The sequence below is a fragment of the Chiloscyllium plagiosum genome, chromosome 26, assembly GCF_004010195.1.
Source record: "Chiloscyllium plagiosum isolate BGI_BamShark_2017 chromosome 26, ASM401019v2, whole genome shotgun sequence".
In the NCBI taxonomy this organism is placed as follows: domain Eukaryota; kingdom Metazoa; phylum Chordata; class Chondrichthyes; order Orectolobiformes; family Hemiscylliidae; genus Chiloscyllium; species Chiloscyllium plagiosum.
In genome coordinates this window covers 8533839-8554069 of record NC_057735.1, presented here as the reverse complement: position 1 = coordinate 8554069, position 20231 = coordinate 8533839, and the positions used below count along the sequence as shown (strand labels likewise).

At 44.4% G+C, this 20231-nt stretch overlaps 1 protein-coding gene across 2 annotated transcripts in view; it reads left to right on the top strand.

Annotated features, from left to right (window-relative positions):
• ren (renin) overlaps positions 1–20231 on the top strand; it is a 47128-nt gene that overhangs the window by 11452 nt on the left and 15445 nt on the right. For both annotated transcript variants that reach the window (XM_043716429.1, XM_043716428.1), the window contains exons 2-7: positions 7855–8002; positions 11173–11296; positions 12682–12800; positions 13503–13699; positions 16947–17069; positions 19732–19876. In XM_043716429.1, the coding sequence (XP_043572364.1) occupies positions 7855–8002; positions 11173–11296; positions 12682–12800; positions 13503–13699; positions 16947–17069; positions 19732–19876 (856 nt within the window). The remainder of the gene's footprint in view (positions 1–7854; positions 8003–11172; positions 11297–12681; positions 12801–13502; positions 13700–16946; positions 17070–19731; positions 19877–20231) is intronic.

The following is a 20231-nucleotide window of genomic DNA, read 5'->3' as shown; positions in this document are numbered from 1 at the left end:
TTTTACCATTCCAATGATAATTACCGTCAATACATCAGTGACTGTAAACCACCTGAAGTTGTGAAAAGTGCTGAATAGTACTTTCTTTCAACTTTCATAAAAATAGGAACGAGAGTTGCCATCCAGCCCTTCAACCCAGTTCCATCAATCAAGAAATCATGGCTGTTCTACTTCCATCTTCCCATGCTATTTCTCTATTCCTTAAATCCATTAGAACCTAAAAATCTATATCTTGAGCACAGTTAACAACTTAGCAGGCACATTTTTAGGGTGAGAGTAGAGAGATTTAAAAAAGACTCGAGGGACAAATGTTTTACCTAGATGGTGGTTTGCATGTGGAATGAACTTCTTGAGGAAGTGGTGGATGTGGGCCCAATTACAACATTTGGCTAAGTACATGAATAGAAAAGGTTTGGAGGGATATGGGCCAGGAGCAGGCAGGTGGGACTAGTCTAGTTTGGGATTGTGTTCATCCTGGACTGGTTGGACCGAAGGGTCTGTTTCTGTGCTGTCTGACTCTCTGAGCATCTCTGGGATGGAGAATTCCAAAGACGACAACCCTTTAAGTGAAGAAACGTATGCTCATCTCAGTCTTGGGGGCCCAATTAGGACAGAGAGGAAGAGGAATTTCTTCTTTCAGAGGGGAGTCAAACTGATGAAGAGGGTTGTCATGACTGGCTTATTGAGTATAAGGGAGGCTAAGATAGACAGAATTTTAATAAGTAAGAGATTCAAGGGATATGGGGAAAAGGCAGGAATGATGAATTAAGAATGATCAGATCAGCCATGATCTCATTCAATGGGGGAGCAGACTCCATGGGCCGAATAGCCTTCTCCTGCTTTCATGTCTATGGTCCTACAAATCCCTTATTCAGAGACTGTGACACCTAGTTGAGTATTTCCCAATCTGAGGAGATCTATTCTCGGCACTATCCTGCCAGACCCCATGAAGGTTTTACGTGATTCAATGGCATCTGCTTTCAATTTTCCAACTTCTAGAAAATGTAAGCTTAGTCCACTTAATCTCTACTCTCATGGTAAAACATCCCAGAGTATGTCCCAGGAGGGCGTCTGGAAGAACAAGAGGAATTTAGATTGGGAATTGCCGAGGGTGAGGGAGAAATAGCTAAAGGGTCTGGAACTATGGATAAAAGCAAAGGAATGAAATGTCATTAGTGTTAGAAATTCTCTTTGAGCATTGGAAGCTGAATCATTGAATATATTCAGGGGCAAACTAAACAGATTTTTGATCAAAGAGGGAGTCCAAGGGTTATGGGGAACAGAAAGTGGAGTTGAGTCCACTATCAGATGTACAACCATAAGACCATAAAACCATAAGAAACAGGAGTGGAAGTAAGGCCATTTGGTCCATCGAATCCAATCCGACATTCAATCATGGCTGATGGGCATTTCAACTTACCCGCACGCACCCTGTAGCCGTTAATTCCTTGCAAGATTAAGAATTTATCAATCTCTGCCTTGAAGACAGTTAATGTCTGAGTCTCCACTGCACTCCGTTGCAATGAATTCCACAGGCCCACCACTCTCTGGCTGAAGAAATGTCTCCTCATTTCTGTTCTAAATTGACCTCCTCTAATTCTAAGGCTGTGCCTATGGGTCCTAGTACCCCCGCTTTAACGGAAACAATTTCCCAACGTCCACCCTTTCTAAGCCATGCTTCTAAGCCAATCAACGAAATGATTGAAAGCCAGAGCAGGGATGAGGGCCTGATTGGGCTACTTTCATTCCTATCTCTTAAGACCTCATGTCGAAGTGGGAACAGAGGGAGCAGACATAGAGTGGAAATGCAGGCCTGAAAGTAGAATTGGAAGAGATATAGGTGTCTACAGCAAAAAAGGGATCTACACAGGAATGAAAGAAATCAAACTCTTGCCACTAGGAAATGGTGAGCCAGTGTAGGATGAACAGCATTCCAGGATTCCCCTACTTTATTCATGAATGAAAACTCAGGAGACTGAGGCATCAGAAATAGTTATTTGTAACTTGGTCATGGGATGTGGGCACTGCTGGCTGAAAAGGAATCCAGTACATGCTTGGTTGAGATTGAGACTGTTGCTAAAAGAGCTAAATTGGGGTGGCACGGTGGCTCAGTGGTTAGCACTGCTGCCTCACAGTCCCAGTTTGAATTCCAGCCTCAGGTGACTGTCTGTGTGGAGTTTGCATATTCTCCCCATGTCTGCGTGAGTTTGCTCTGGTTTCCTCCCACAGTCCAAAGATGTGCAGGTCAGGTGAATTGGCTGTGCCAAATTGCCCATACTGTTAGGTACGTTAGTCAGAGTGAAATGGATCTGGGTGGGTAACTCTTCGGAGGGTTGGTGCAGACTATTTCCACATTGCAGGGAATCTCATCTCTTAATTAATCAAGTGTTCCAGCCACACTGATGAACCATTTTTTGTTCAAACAGAGGTTGTGCGTATTGCTGGCTAGGCCAACATTTCCTGCCAATCCCTAATTTCTCAGAGGACGGTTAAGAATGGGTCTGGAGTCACATGTAGCCAGAGCAAATAAGAACAGCAGATTTCCTTTAGGATATTAGTGAGCTGGATGGGTTTCTAATGCCAGAGTTTTGTTGCATTTGAATTTCACTATTTACCATGATGGGATCTGAACCCATGTCCCTGGATGATTAGCATGGGCTTGCCCAATTTACTCAAGAAAGCGGGGACTGCAGATGCTGGAGAGTCAGTGCCGAAGAGTGCGGTGCTGGGAAAGCACAGCCAGTCAGGCAGCATCCGAGGAGCAGGAAAGTCGGCGTTTTAAGCATAAGACCTTCATCAGGAATGGAGGGTGGGGTAGTGCACCCGAAGGGGGCTGAGAGATAAATGGGAGGGGGTGGGGCTTTGGAGGGGGTTGGGGGGGAAGGTGATAGGTCGGAAAGGAGGATGAAGCGGATAGGTGGGAAGGAAGATGGACAGGTAGGACAGGTCAAGAGGGTGGTGCTGAGTTGGAAGGTTGGATCTGGGATAAGGTAGGGGGAGGGGAAATGAGGAAACTGGTGAAATCCACATTGATCCCATGTAGTTGAAGTGATCCAAGGTGGAAGATGAGGCATTCTTCCTCCAGACGTCAGGTGGTTAGGGCTTGGCAGTGGAGGAGGCCCAGCACCTTCATGTCCTTGGTGGAGTGGGAGGGGGTGTTGAAGTGTTTGGCCTCGGGGTGGTGGGGTTGTTTAGTGTAGGTGTCCCAGAGATATTTTCTGAAATGTTCCGCACATTGTTGTCCTGACTCCCCAGTGTAGAGGAGACCACATCGGGAGCAATGAATACAGTAGATGACATGTGTGGAAGTACAGGTGAATCTCAGATGTGGATAGATGTGGAAGGATCCTTTAGGGCTTTGGACAGAGGTGAGGGGGGAGGTATGAGCGCAGATTTTGCACTTCCTGCACATGGTTAGGGATGGTGCTGGGAGGGAAGGATTGTTGGTGGGGGATGTGGACCTAACAAAGGAGTTGCAGAGGGAATGATCTCTCTGGAATGCAGATAGGATGGGTAGGGAATATATATCCCTGGTGGCGGGGTCTGTTTGTAGTTGGCGGAAATGGCAGAAGATGATGCGTTGTATCCGGACGTTGGTAGGGTGGAAGGTGAGGACCGGGACGTTCTGTCCTTGTTGTGTTGGGATGGGTAGGGTTCTAGGGCAGAGGGGGGGGGTTGTGGAGGAGATGCGCTGGAAGGCATCATTGACCATGTAGGGGGCGGGGACATTGCGGTCTTTGAAGAAGAAGGCCATCTTGGATGTTCTATGGTGGAATTGGTCCTCCTGGGAGCAGATATGGCGGAGTCAGAGGACTTGGGAGTAAGGGATCCCGTTTTTACAGGTGTAGGGGTGGGAGGAGGTGTAGTCCAGGTATCTGTGGGAGTTGATGGGTTTGAAATAGATGATTGTGCTGAGTTGATTGCAGGAGATGAAGATGGAGAGGTCCAGGAAGGGGAGTGAAATGTCCGAGGTGAACTTGAGGTCAGGGTGGAAGACGTTCGTGATGTTGATAAACTATTTAATCTCATCATGGGAGCATGAGGTGGCACCGATATAGTCATCGATGTAGCGAGGAAAAGGTGGGGAATGGTGCCAGTGTAACTGCGGAAGATAGACTGTTCCACATGCCTGAGAAACAGGCAGGCATAGCTGGGGCCCATTAGGCGCCCATGGCTACCCCTTTGGTCTGGAGGAAAGGCAACGCTATCTGCATTCCAGAGAGACCATTACCCCATGACTCCCTTGTTAGGTTCCCGCCCCCACCCCACTGACCCACCTTCCACTCCCAGCTCCAACCCCTTCCAAAACAAGAAGTGCAAAACCTGAGCTTACACTTCCCCCCTTACCTCCATCCAAGACATAAAGGATCCTTCCGCATCCAACAGAGATTTACCTGTACCTCCACACATGTCATCTACTGTGTTCATTGCTCCCAATGTGGTGTCCTCTACATTGGGGAGACAGGACGCCAATTTGCAGAATGTTTCAGAGAACATCTCTGGGACACATGCACTAAACAACTCCACTGTTGAACACTTTAAGTCCTCCTCCCAATCCATCCAGGATATGCAAGTCCTGGGCCTCCTCCACCACCACACCCTAACCACTTGACACCTGGAGGAAGAACACCTCATCTGCCGCCTTTGGACCATCCAACCACACATGATCAATGTGGATTTTACCAGTTTCCTCATTTCCCCATCTCCCATCTTACCCACATCCAACCCTCCAACTCAGCACCGCCCTCTTGAATGGTCCTACCTTTCCATCTTCCTTCCCACCTATCCCCTCTACCCTCCTCCCTGATCTATCACCTTCACCCCTACCTTCATCTACCTATTGCATTGCCAGATGCCTTCCCCAAGTCCCACTCCCCCATTTATCTCTCAAGCCTCATCCCTGATGAAGGGCTTATGCTTAAAATGTCAATTCCCCTCCTCCTTGGATGCTGCTTGACCAGCTGTGCTTCTCCAGCACCACACTCTTCGACTCTTGCCCAATTTACTGTCTGGTGACATTCCTCTTACATTAGTACCTTTCCCTTATGGTGGACAGTGGTTTCTTGAAGACTTGCCATTTATTTTTAAAATATACTTGCAGGGCAGGTCAGGCAATGAAACTTTCAGAAATATGTCCCACTTAGAGCCAGCAGAGGATCAGAGTTGTTGGTGTGGGACTTTGTCTAGCCAAGGATGTGTCAGAGACTGTGGAAGGTGAAGCGAGGACAGCTTGAGTTTGGACATAATGTTGATGTGCCTTAAGTTTTCAGTAGCAACTAGAGATGAGGCAGGGCAAGAGATGTACATTGCTGGTCTTAGTGATGGATTAAAAGCTCAATACTGGTGAGGATGGCACAGCTCCACGTCACGGAATGGTGTTTGGCTGGGTATCGTGAATGGGGGATGGAATCGGAAACTAACTACTGAGCAGAGCTGGAAACATTGGCGAGGATCAAAGCTGTCCTTTTTGGGCAATGCTGGGTCATATGAAATGTCTGCTCATCAACACTGTGAGCCCTCAGGGAATACAGGAGGATGTGAGAGAAATTGGAATGACCTGTCCATTTTAAAAATAAAGTCTGTCTACATCATTGTTACAATGGTGAGTCTTTACGGCAGGGTTTATTGCAAATGAATAAATCCGTCAGTGCTCCCGTTTACACAGTCGTTTAATTTTAGGATTGTGGTGGTTCCCGGCCAACCTGAGGTCATGGTGGGGTCAAGTAGCTTGAGTGAATGTGCTATCCACTTGAATGTTTGAGGGAAGCTAGTGCTCGAGCTCAGTGAGAAAGTCATTCTTTGAGCCCAGGAGTCACCATTGTGATCAGACACAAAGAGCTTTGCTACATCCTGCAGATGTTTCAGGTTCAGTGAGATGGTCACCAGCTCAAAATAAGAGAGATCCTCTGTCTCAAGGTATTTGCGTCCAGAATACCTGCAACCACCTGCCATTGTGACACTTAAATTAAATCTTGAGGTGTTCTAGCAATGGAAGAAGGCAGAGGAGTGGATGGTAAGATATGGGAACAGTTAAGCAAGTGATTTAGTTGGAACACAAGATTATGAATGCATTTAAAGGGTGCTGTCAGTGCTGTTTTTGGCAGTGATTTATTGCAAGCATTGTCCCCTCTCTCAAAAGATTGTGGTTCAAGCCGGACCCCAGAAGCTTGAAAGCAAACACTCCAGTGCGGTACAGAACAAGTACTGCACCTTTTGGAAGTGATGTTAACCTTTTTGTCTCTGTTAGGTGTCGATGATTCCATGACAATCTCAAAGATCAAGGGAGTTGCCTTGTCTAATATTAACCTTTCAGCCAACATTACTAAGCAGCTCCCATTGTCTAGTCATTATCCCATTGCAGTTTGGGGAAGTTTGGTGAGATTGGCTGCAGTATTTGCTGCATTACGGCCAGTGCTAATCTTTTAAATGCCCTTCTTCAGCGTGAAAGCACTTGAGGATGATCTGATGTTATGAAAGATGGTGAATCAAGTTGCTCTTGTGCGGTTATATATGCACTCTCCTGATCGTATGTATTTGTGCAGTTATATATGCACTCTCCTGATCATATGTATTTGTGCGGTTATATATGCACTCTCCTAATCGTATGTATTTGTGCGGTTATATATGCACTCTCCTGATCATATGTATTTGTGCGGTTATATATGCACTCTCCTGATCGTATGTATTTGTGTGGTTATATATGCACTCTCCTGATCATATGCATTTATGCAGTTATGTTATGCACTCTCCTCATCCTATATATTTGTGTGGTTATATACACTCTCTCCTGATCCTATATATTTGTATGGTTGTATATGCAGTCTTCTGATCCTATACATTTGTGCGGTTAATATGCACTCTTCTGATTCTTCGGCAGTTAGTGGTCATGGTAGAACCAAAAGGTATGGGAAACCAGTCTGTCTTCTCCCTAGGAACAGGTTCCTTAAACCTATTTTGACATTCAAAGAGAGTATAGGTGACCTTGAGTGCAATTCCTTATCCACAAAACCATAAAATGTAGGAGCAGAGTAAGTTATTCAGCCCATCAAGCCTGTTACCCTATTCAATGGGATCATGGTTAAGATCATCTGATCTGATAATCTTCAGCTCCACTTTCCAGCCTTTCTTCATAACCCTTGCTTCCCTCAATGATTAAAACTCTCTCTCAGCCTTGCGTATACTCAACAACCCAACTTTGACAGCCTTTTGCAGTAAGGAATTTCAGATTCACAACTCTCTGAGAGAAGAAATTCCTCCTCATAGAATCCCTACAGTTTGAAAATAGGCCATTTGGTCCAACAAGTCCACAATGACCCTCCAAAGAGTAACCCACCCAGACCATTCCCCTACTATTCTACATTTCCTCTGACTAATGCACCTAACCTACACGCCCCTGAATACTATGGGCAATTTAGCATAACCAATTAACCTAACCTGCGCATGTTTGGATTGTGGGAGGAAACCAGAGCACCCGGAGGAAACCCACGCAGACACAGGGAGAATGTACAAACTCCACACAGGCTGAGGCTGGAATCAAACCTGGTTCCCTGGCGCTATGAGGCAGCAGTGCCAACTACTGAGCCACTGTGCCATCCTCATCTCTATCTTCAATGGCCAATCCTTTACTCTGAGATTATTCCCACTGGTCCTTGGCTCTCCCACAATGGGAAACAACATCTCCACATCTAGCCAGGCAGGTCCCCTAAGACCTTTGTATGATTCGAAGAAAATGAAATGGATTGTAATTGTTCCGTCGAAACACTGCAACAGATGGCTGAATGACCTATTCTTGCTCACCTAGTAAGGTTTCACTTATTGCCTCACACTCATTTCAAACCATTCCTGTCTCCAAAGGATCCCTCTCCGTAAAATGCCATCCATCCGCCAATCTCTGCGGCAACTTGGATTGAAAGTGTCGGACGTCTCTCCTGAGGTTAATTGGGACTTTCTAATGAAGCCGAACAATGGAACAGCCCCGACAATCCTGACCAACTATCTGGATGTAAGTGTGCCGTCCACCTTCTTGAGCTTCATTCCGAAGAAATGGGGGGGAAGGGAATAATGGAGGGGGTGATGTTCTTTAACCTGTGGCTCATGTACAGCCTTTGACCTCATTCAACCAGATCCATTCTCTCTCACTGTTAGTCTGTAGACAATAATTAATTGCGATGGAAGTAAAACGACCTACTTTTGAATGCTGGAGATCAGAAACAAAAACAAAAATTGCTGGAGAAACTCAGTAGTTCTGACAGCATCTGTGGAGAGAAAACAGAGTTCAGGTTTCAAGTCTGTGACTGGGTTCTGATGAAAGGTCCGGACTCAAAAGGTTAACTTTGTTCTCTCCCCATTACTTACTTATAATTTGAATTAAAATTTAAAACTAACTGGGAACAGACTTTTAAGGTGAAACAAGGAATCCATAATGTGTCATTGTCCTGTTTCTCATGTTTACACAGACTTTCCTGGGGGAAGGGTGCAGTTAGCCCTGATGATTTTACAGCTGGCTTGTTATGCAGAGTGACACGAACAATGGGATGGTTTAGATTAGATTAGATTACTTACAGTGTGGAAACAGGCCCTTCGGCCCAACAAGTCCACACTGCCCCGCCGAAGCGCAACCCACCCATACCCCTACATTTACCCCTTCCCTAACACTACGGGCAATTTAGCATGGCCAATTCACCTGACCTGCACATCTTTGGACTGTGGGAGGAAACCGGAGCACCCGGAGGAAACCCACGCAGACATGGGGAGAACGTGCAAACTCCACACAGTCAGTCGCCTGAGGCAGGAATTGAACCCGGGTCTCTGGCGCTGTGAGGCAGCAGTGCTAACCACTGTGCCACCGTGCCGCCCAAATTCCTGGTTTAATTCCTGGTTTGGCTTAGGTAGCCACAAGAGCCCTGCCTCCTGTCTGAAACTTGGTGACCCGAAGGTTAAAGTCCCCATCAGTCATCTTTCTTTCTCTCTAATGAAAATAAAGTAAGGGGGGTCACCCATTTAAGACAGAGATGAGGAGGAATGCCCTCCCTTTGAGGAAACTTAACCCATGGAATCCTTCTGCTTGGATCTCCAAGGCCTGTATGTAGCAGCAACTTCTGAAAGCAGAAGTCAATGCTAGGAATGGAGGAACCCATTTGGTTTATTAATGTCCTTTCGGAAACTGCCATCCTTACCTGGTCTTGTCTGAATGTGACTCCAAAATGTGTTTGACTCCTAACTGCCCTCTGGGCATTTAAGGATGGGGAATAAATGTTGGTCCAGCTAGTGATGCCATGACTGAATAATGATTTGGAGGTGCTGGTGTTGGACTGGGGCGGACAAAGTTAAAAATCACACAATACCAGTTTATAGTTCAACAAGTTTATTTGGAAGCACTAGTTTTCGCAGGGTCTGATGAAGGAGCGTCGCTCCGAAAGCTTGTGCTTCCAAATAAACCTGTTGGACTATAACCTGGTGTTGTGCGTTTTTTAATTCTATGACTGAATAAAACATTCTGCCATCCTTACCCAGTCTTGTTTACATGTGACTCTATACCCACAGCAAGGTGGTTGCTCTCTGGGCAATTAGAGTTGGGCAATAAATTGCCCACTTCCTGTGAATGAACGAAAGAAAAATACTGACTTTGTCACTGGTGCCCACATACCATGAAAGAATAAAGAATTTGTGTCAATCACGTTACTGTGGATAAGCTTAAACATATGTACTAATAGATTCAAGAACAACTTCTTCCCCGCTGTTATCAGACTTCTGAATGTTTCTCTATGACTCCCTTGTCAGATCTCTACATCGGGGAGACAGGATGCCAACTTGCAGAACATTTCAGAGAACATCTCTGGGACACCCGCACCAACCAACCCCAATGCCCCATGGCTGAACACTTCAACTCCCCCTCCCACTACACCAAGGACATGCAGGTCCTGGGCCTTCTCCATTGCCAAACGCTAATCATCCAATGCCTGGAGGAGGAATGTCTCATCTTCCACTTTGGGACCCCTCCAACCACAGGGATTAATGTGGATTTCACCAGTTTCAGCATTTCCCCTCCCCCCACCTTATCCCAGTCCCAACCATCCAACTCGGCACTGCCCTCTTGACCTGTCCATCTTCCTTCCCATCTATCCGCCCTCCCCTCCCTTCCCGAGGAGTTGATTCTCCTGCTCCTCGGATGCTGCCTGACCTGCTGTGCTTTTCCAGTGCGACACTCTTGATTCTGAATGGTCTTCTCAAATTTTAAATTTAAATGTTAATGTCACTGTTTGTGCACCTTCTCTGCAGCTGTAATATTGTATTCCTTGCTCTATTCCATTACCCCAATGCACTTTGTATGGTATAATTTGCCTGTACTGCACATAAAACAAAACATTTTACTGTACATAGGTACACATGACAATAATAAAACAAATAACAAAAAAAAAGTGTAGGCTAGTTGGAGTAAGCTTGGCAGATTTCCTTTTAAAAGAATATTGATGAACGAATTAAATGTTCACAGCAGGTTGATGTTTCTATGGACACCATTGTTGATGCTACCTTCTGATATTTATTTATTAACTGAATTTAGATTTCCCAGGGTAGATTTTGAGCTCATGTTTTGTGTTCCAGCTGATTAACCTAGGGTTACACAGTCAGTGCTGTGCCAGCATTCCCTCTGTAATTCTGTCCCTATTAAGCAGAATGTAGTATGTTCAAATCCCACCCTAGAGATTTGAGCACATATTTCAATTCCACACACTAAACTCTGCTGGAGATTCCCTTTTGTAGCTCAAACATTCAACCATGCTTCCATCTGCTCCCTCAGGTGGACATTGAAGGAAGCTGCAGCACTATTATACATGTTATGTATCTTAGGTCGATACATTTTCCTTAACCTACATCCTGAAAAACACATTAACTGCTCAATTAACATATTGCTGTTTATGGAGCCTTACTCAGAGTAAACTGGCTACCACTTTTCCTGCAGTGTTACCATTTCAAAAGTATGATGTGGAGGTGCTGGTGTTGGACTGAGGTGGACAAAATCAGAAGTCACATGACACGAAGTTATAGTCCAACAGGTTTATTTGGAAACACAAGCTTTTAGAGCACTTCATCAGGTGAAGTGTCATTTCATTTGGCTATGAAGCACTTTGAATTGTTGCTGGGTCTTTGCTATTGTTGCGCTGTCCTTTTCAGACCCAATACTTTGGGGAGATCAGCATCGGGACCCCGCCACAGAACTTCAAAGTCATTTTCGACACTGGCTCTGCCAACCTCTGGATACCATCGACCAACTGTTCGCCCATTTATACAGCTTGTTGTAAGTGTCCCCTGGATGAATGTAAGGTAACCTGCAGATAGACTCATCATTGCACTCCAGGGAGAATTCCTTCACAAGTGGGATCTCTATCTAATGAAGTATCATTTTTAACTAGAGGACATGGTATGAGAATTAGGGCTAGAATGTTCAGGTGAGATGTTAGGAAGCACATCAAAGCATCATAGATGTTTGGAACTCTCTTTGACCAATGGCGGTGAATGTAAGATCAGTTATTAATTTCAAATCTAGATAGAAAGAATTTTGTTAAGCAAAGGTATTAGGGGATATAGGGCAAAGGAAGTTATACAGAGTTAGACCATGGATCAGTTATGATTTAATTGAATGATGGAACAAGCTGGAAGGATGAATAGCCTACTTTTGTTCCTGTGTTTACATCTGATCAGACTGATGTAAACCTACCATAGTCAAGATTAGAGTGGTGCTGGAATTTTCCTGATGAAGGGCTCCTGCCAGAATCGTCAATTTTCCTGCTCCTCGGATGCTGTCTGACCTGCTGTGCTTTTCCAGCACCACTCTAATCTTGGCTCTAATCTCCAGCATCTACAGTCCTCATTTTCGCCTAGCTGATGTAAACCTATCATACCCTGTTGAGCTAAACCCCTGAGGAGCCTGTAAAATTGACCCAACTACCAATCTCCTCCCGCAAGAACCTTGCAAAGATCAATAAAACTGGAAGTTGCTGCCCATTCAGTCAAAGGCTGGGCAGAAGTGAGACTCTCATGGAAATTAGATTACTTACAGTGTGGAAACAGGCCTTTCGGCCCAACAAGTCCACACTGACCCGCCGAAGCGCACCCACCCAGACCCATTCCCCTACATTTACCCCTGCACATAACACTACAGGCAATTTAGCGTGGCCAATTCACCTAACCTGCACATTTTTGGACTGTGGGAAGAAACCGGAGCACCCAGAGGAAACCCACGCAGACACGGGGAGAATGTGCAAACTCCACACAGTCGGTCGCCTGAGGCGGGAATTGAACCTGGGTCTCTGGCGCTGTGAGGCAGCAGTGCTAACCACTGTGCCACCGTGCCGCCCACATAAAATGTATCATTGAGTAAATAAGAAACAAGTTAAAGATTCAGTTAACAAAGGCATTTTTAAGACAAAAGAAAGAGAAAAATATACAACAGTGAAAAACAAAGTGGAAGACGAAAGAGGATGAAAAGTTAAAAATATGGCAAGGAATAGAACTGAACAGAATTTTTAAAAATACAGCATTTCAATTTAACACAGAATTTGATTTTCCACTGGATGGTGCTATAGACCAGGTATAGACCAGAATCTCAAAAACTATGACAAGAGGAAAGTAGTGAAATTGCCTAAAATTAAATTGTCTGTGACTTATTTTGGCTTTTTGAAGTTTCCCACAACAGATATGACTCCTCCACCTCAAGGACATATGAGGCCAATGGACAAGGGTTTGCTATTCAATATGGATCTGGCAATGTGAAGGGATTCCTCAGTCAAGATATTGTAATGGTGAGAAATAGATGATGAAATCCTGTTCATGTACCAACATTAACACTTTTTGTTGTGCATTGTTTGAGGATCCTGTTCACTCAGTCATTTATGTTATTCTCCCTGTGGCACTCCTGGAATAAATTAGCAGCAGTCTGTCCCTTTGAGATGGACTGCTCCTTTAATAAATAAGAAATAGAACAAGCAGTAGGCCATTCATGCCTGTTGCATCATTTAGTTCAATATGGCTGACCTGATTGTGGCCTTAACACTTCCCGTTCTGTCTCCATATCCCTCAAGTCCCTTGTCAATCCAAAATTTGTCTACCTCAGCCTTGAATATATTCAATAACCAGTACTCACTCAAGCTAGGGAATTCTAAATTCTCTAATAGAAAAATTTCTCACTGTCTTAAAGGCAAAGTTCTCTATTCAGAAAGTCTGTCCCCCAGTTATAGAGGCCCCCATGAGATGAAATATCTTCCCAGTATTTAACCTGTCAAGCCCTCATAAAATCTTACATGTTACGTACATTTCAGAGAATCAGATGATCTGAATAATTTCATGCACAGTAGTTAACTCACTAACCTCTGCCAGCTTCCCCTTGTCCTGTTCCTCCATTCTGTGTTCTCTGCACTGTCTCTGGTTCCCCATTACTAGACCTCAGTGTGAAACATGGCTGACAATATCCTGTGATTTCTGAAACATGGTCTTTGTTCCGGTAGGTGGCCAATATCCCAGTTATCCAAGTGTTTGCTGAAGCTACTGCCTTGCCAGCTTATCCTTTTATCTTTGCCAAGTTTGATGGGATCCTGGGCATGGGGTTCCGGACTATTGCTATTGACAACATAAAGCCGGTGTTCGAGCGAATCTTGGATCAACATGTTCTCAATGAACAAGTCTTTTCTGTTTATTATAACAGGTGGGTGTGAATAATACATAATCCGCAGGCAGGGAGAGAGGGTGCTAAGTGATGGAGACAATTTTGAGGTGACAGAGCAAGTGTCCTTCCAACATTTTAACTTGTAACATCAATATCCAGGTTTGGGCAGACAAGCGGCAAGTAGTATTCATGCCCCACAAGTGCCAGTCAAGAACCATCTCCAACAAGAGAGAATCTAACCATCGGTCCTTGCCATTCAATGGAACTACCATCAATGAATCCCCAACTACCAACATTCTGGGGGTTACCATTCATCAGACATGGTGGGTGGCATCGTGGCTCAGTGGCTAGCACTGCTGCCTCACAGCACCAGGGACTCTGGTTCGATTCCAGCCTTGGGCGACTGTTTGTGTGGAGTTTGCACATTCTCCCCGTGTCTGTGCGACTTTCCTCCGGGTGCTCCAGTTTCCCCCCCCAATCCAAAATATATGCAGGTCAGGTGAATTGGCCATGCTAAATTGCCCATAGTGTTCAGGGATGTGTGGGCTAGGTGCATTAGTCAGGGGTAAATATAGGGTGGGGAAATGGGTCTGGGTGGGATACTTTTCGGAGGGTCGGTGTGGACCTGTTTGGCCTAATGGCCTGTTTACACACTGTAGGGTTTCTAAGATCTGGATAAGCCTTATAAATACAAGAGCTACAAGACCAGGTCAGAGGCTAGAATTCTGCAGCAAGTAGTGAGAGGGGAAAGATTTAAAAGGGACCTAAGTGGCAATTTTTTCACACAGAGCATGATGCCTGTTTGGAATGAACTGCCTGAGGAAGTAATGCAGGCTGGTACAATTACTGGCAAATGGGACTAGGTTAATTTAGAATACCTGGTGGACGAGTTGGACTAAAGGGTCTGTTTCCGAGGTGCAATTTCTATGACTGTAAGTAACTCATCTCCTGCCTCCCCAGTCTTGCCCACCATCAAGTCAGAAGTGTAATGGAATACTTCCCGCTTACCAGGATGTGTGCATCTCCAACAAATCTCAAGAAGCCTGACACCATCCAGGTCGCTGACAAACTGCAACTTAAACATCCACAGGCTGTTGCTAGGCAGCTTTACCACAGAAAGGCACATAATGCTAGCTTGTCTTATAAATGTATCAAATACAACTTCTTCAAAAGTTATCTAACCTTTTTCCCTTGTGTAGGGGAGTCCAAAGCTAGACGGCATAGGTTTAAGGTGAGAGGGGAAAGATTTAAAAGGGACCTAAGAGGCAACTTTTTCTGGCAGAGGATGGTGTGTGTATGGACTAAGGAAGTTGTGGAAGCTAGTAAAATTACAACATTTAAAAGGCATCTGAATGGGAATATGAATAGGAAAGGTTTAGAAGCATATGGGCCAAGTGCTGGCAAATGGGACTATGTTAATTAAGGATAGCTGGTCTGTGAAGATGAGTTGGACCAAAGGGTCTGTTTCCGTGCTGTATAACTCTATGACTCTATAACAAGAATTGAACAATATACATTTCCACTTATTCTGGAATGTAGGGGAGTCCAAAGCTAGCGGGCATAGATTTAAGGTGAGAGGGGAAAGATTTTAAAGGGACCTAAGAGGCAACATTTTCTGGCAGAGGATGGTGTGTGTATGGACTAAGGAAGTTGTGGAAGCTAGTAAAATTACAACATTTAAAAGGCATCTGAATGGGAATATGAATAGGAAAGGTTTAGAAGCATATGGGCCAAGTGCTGGCAAATGGGACTATGTTAATTAAGGATAGCTGGTCTGTGAAGATGAGTTGGACCAAAGGGTCTGTTTCCGTGCTGTATAACTCTATGACTCTATAACAAGAATTGAACAATATACATTTCCACTTATTCTGGAAAATAAAACACACTTCTTTCATTCTCTACAACTCAGCAGTATCTAAACTTCCACTTTCTTCCTCCATTCACATTACAAAATATATAGTATTTACAGCAATTTTACTCATGTTGAATCATTCTGTTAGTTGATTATTGAAATGTTCGAAATTGGGTCAACACTGTTTCACAGTCAAGGATCATTCAAGCAGCAAATGATGGGTTTGCTCCCATTTTAGTTCATGATGGGCAGTGCTACAATGTGAGATGAGAGTTGTTGGGCTATCAGCAGAAGTTGCATGTAGTCCAGGCAGTTAGAAGCAGGAATCTTGCTCTGATGTTATTTGTTCAAGGAATGTGAATGTCACTAGGTAATGCCAACCTTTACCACCCATCCTTAATTACTCTGGAGCAGGTAGTGATAACGCACCTACTTGAACTGCTGCAGTCCATGTGGAGTAAGACTACGATATTGTGAGGAAGGGAGTTCTAGGACTTTAACCCCGTGACTGTGAAAACACAGCGATATATTTCAAAGTCAGGATGCAGTGTGACCTGGGGGGATCTTACATTCCCAAATATCTGCTGCCCCTGTCCTTCTAATTGCTAGAGGTTGTGTGGTTGGTAGGTGCTGTTGAAGGATCCTTGGTGAGTTGCTGCAGTGTGCCATGTAAATAGTACACAATGTTGCTCCTGCATACCACTGAGGGAGTGAGTCAATGATGGAAGTAGTGGCTGAGCTGCCAATCAAGCGGTCTGTTTTTTTCCTGGATGGTTTTGAGCTTCTTGAGTATTATTGCAGCTGCACCCATCCAGGTAAATGGACCACACTCCTGGTCTGTGCCTTGTAGACAGCCTTTCTGGGATGTTACTTACGAAAGAATAAATACGTATTAGATTAGATTACTTACAGTGTGGAAACAGGCCCTTCGGCCCAACAAGTCACACCACCCCACCGAAGCGCAACCCACCCATACCCCTACATCTACCCCTTACCTAACACTACGGGCAATTTAGCATGGCCAATTCACCTGACCTGCACATCTTTGGACTGTGGGAGGAAACCGGAGCACCCGCAGACACGGGGAGAACGTGCAAACTCCACACAGTCAGTCGCCTGAGGCGGGAATTGAACCCGGGTCTCTGGCGCTGTGAGGCAGCAGTGCTAACCACTGTGCCACTGTGCCGCCCACAAATTTGCAGCTTTCTGACCTGCTTCAGCTTTATATCCAAAGTTGGCAATCCTTAGAGTATTGTGTGGCCACTCTATAAGAAATTTTATGCCAACACTGTGGGGGGACCGCATTCCAAAGACTGAGATTATTCACGCAGCAGTCAAAGGGGATAACTTTTGGCTTAGCTTCACTCTCTCCCAGCTGTCTCCTCCTTCTCCTACTCTGATTTATTTTTAACTGTGTATTTTTGATTTACACAGAGACTCCAGAGGGACTCCAGGTGGAGAGGTGATACTGGGGGGCACTGATCCTTCCTACTACAGTGGTGAGTTCCACTATCTGAACCTGCTCAAGAAAGGTTACTGGCAAATCGAACTGAAAGGGTAAGCGTCATTACAGCAAGCTCCCAGAGTGATTCCTCGTACACAGTTTCACTCAGCATAGGCACTGATTCCAACTGTGGCATGTGCTAAAATGCTTAAAGATTAGCATACACAAAGGGAGCACTGTTAATATTTGACAGTTCTGCCTTTTATAACAATCTTTCACTTGTGTAACTTAATCAGGATGGATGGGTGTGATTCTATGGCATTTTGTTTTAGAGAAAGGAAGAACATGGGTAGCAAGTTAAAGCTAAACATTGGAGCGCTAGAACAAAACGAAGTGGGATAAATGGTTCAAAAAATTATTGATTTGATTTTAAATTTATAAATGTATTTTTTATATATATAATCACAATAATATATGGTGATTTTTCCATAAATGATCACCCCTCTATTCACTAATGACTGTTCTCACTTAGTCCAGAATGACAGCTTGATCTAATACGACAACAAATGTAATGTTGTCCATAGATAGAAGAACAGGGAGACATTTATGACTGTGTGTTTACTTAATGACGAGTTTATCTATGACAATTACAGTATACTGCAGTTTCTGCTACATGATTATGAATGTTTGATTTAACCTTGCAGTTCAACATCGAACTGATTATGATGGTTGTATGTGCCAGTTGTGGACTAATTGAAAGCAATCTTGCTTCCCAGATGGATGGCTGTGGGTCAAAGTCTCATCCAATGTACTTAGTTGTAGATATCCAAATTGACATTTCAGTGGTGTGTGTACTGTTAGAGATGCAGAATTTTGTTTTTGTGACATTGATCCTACTCCCTGTCTGCCCTATCACATAGTTACAAAAGATTCCATGGCCATAGTCCAAAGAAGATGTCATCCTGGTCAATGTTTATTCCTCAATAAATAACGCAAAACTCTTTATATGTACGAATTGGTGTGCTTCCTACTTTACAGCATGGGACAATACTTCAAAGATATTTGATCAACTGCAGTGTTGGATAATCACAAAGGATATTGTAAGAAAGTCCTCTGCCTTAGGACTATCAACCAAGGTTTTTGTTAAATCTGAGTCCCCAGCCTTCAAACTCAGAGCTGTGAATCTACCAGCTGAGAACTGCCTTCTCTGTATAGACATATAGTGGCTATCCTTGCAACTCCCATTCCTAATTGTCAGAGTCAGCATAAAGTCTCAAATGGGAGACTGACTGCAAAGGTAAAAGTCCATGCGAATTGAGGAAATTTGGCACATTGGATCCACAATTGGCTGAGGTGAGGGAAGCAGAGGGTGGTGGTTGGGGAATATTTTTCTGGCTGGAAGTCTGAGTCCAGTGGGGTCCCATAGGGGTCAGTTTTGGGGTTCTTGCTGTTTGTGGTTTATAGAAATGATTTAGACTTAAATGTACAAGAGTTGATCAGTAAGGTTTTCAGACATTACAAAAATTAATAGGGTGGTAATAGTGAGAAAGATTGCTTAATACTACAAGAGAACATAGATGAGCTGATCAGTGGCAAGTTAAATTAAATCTGGATAAATGTGAGGTGATGCATTTGGGCAGGATAAACAAGGCAATTGCATACATGATGAACAGTCGGACCCTAGGAAGTACTGAGGGTCAGAGACACCTTGGTGTGCATGTCCACTGCCCTTAAAATATCAGGACAGAAAGATAAAGTGATTAAGAAGGCATATGATATACTTGCCTTTATTAGCTGAGGCATAGAGTTTAAGAGTAGAGAGGTTATGCTCAGAATGTATAAAATGTTGGTTAGATTACAGCGAGAGATGTGTTTGTGGTCCTGGAATTCACATTATAGGAAGGATGTGATAGCACTGGAGAGGGTGTGAAGGAGATTTACCAGGATGTGGCCTGGTCTAGAGAGTTTCAGAAGATGAAGAGAGATTGGGCCAACTGCGGTTATTTTCATTAGAGCAGAGGAGATTGAGATGGGATGTGATTGAGGTATATAAAATTATGAGAGGCACAGATAGGATAGACAGGAAGAGACTTTCCCTGTTGATGGAGAAATCATTGACCGGGAAGAATAAATTTAAGGTAAGGGGCAGGAAGTTTAGAGAAGATTGGAGGAAAATTGCTTTCACCTCAAGGATGATGAGAATCTGAAGGGCACTACCTGTAAAGGTGATGAGATAAAAATTGTCATAATATTTAAGAAGTATTTCGATGTACCCTTGCAATACCAAGATTAGAGTGGAGCTGAAAAAACACAGCAGGTCAGGCAGCATCCGAGGAACAGGAAAATTGATGTTTCGGGCAAAAGCCCTGATTCCTGATGAAGGGCTTTTGCCTGAAACATCGATTTTTCTTGCTCCTCGGATGCTGCCTGACCTGCTGTGCTTTTCCAGCACCACTCTAATCTAGACTCTGATCTTCAGCATCTGCAGTCATCACTTTTTGCCTACTTACAATGCCAAGGCAAACAAGGCTACGGGTCAAGTGCCGAAAAATGGGATTAGGATAGTGAGTTAGTTGGTTTTGATAGGCTCAGATGCACAATGGGCCGGTGGGCCTTCTGCTGTGCTGCAGGCATCTCTCACTCTATGAGTTTTTTCTCCTGACTTGCAGCTTGAAATCCCCAGCAGATAATAGAAATTGTTTGCAGAACTCTCATCACTTTTGAAGGCAGGAAGCGCTTCCTTTCACAAATTCTTGTTCTATTCTCCTGTCTTAGGATTTCGGTCGGTGGAGAGATGTTGTTCTGTCGTAAAGGCTGTGCAGCCATTGTCGATACTGGATCCTCCTACATCACTGGACCAGCCGCAGCAGTTTCCTCTCTAGTGAATGCTATCGGAGCCACTGTCCTAGAAGAGGGAGAGGTGAGGAGAGGAGTCATTATTTGGTCACCTGTGGCTCAGTTGGTAGTTCTGCTACAGTTCTGAAAAAAAGTCTTTCCAGACTCGATAACTTAACTCTGTTTCTGTCTCCACGGATGCTGCCAGACCTGCTGAGATTCTCCAGCATTTTCTGTTTATTTCAGCTGGAAGCTTGCTTGCCTCTGAGGTTGAATTCCTGATGAAGGGCATTTGCCCGAAACATAGATTTTCCTGGTCCTCGGATGCTGCCTGACCTGCTGTGTTTTTCCAGCACCACTCTAAACTAGACCCATTGAGAACCAGGCTAGCAGTTAGTTAGCCATCAAGAGTCCTAACAAAGTTGAGGTTGAACCAGGGA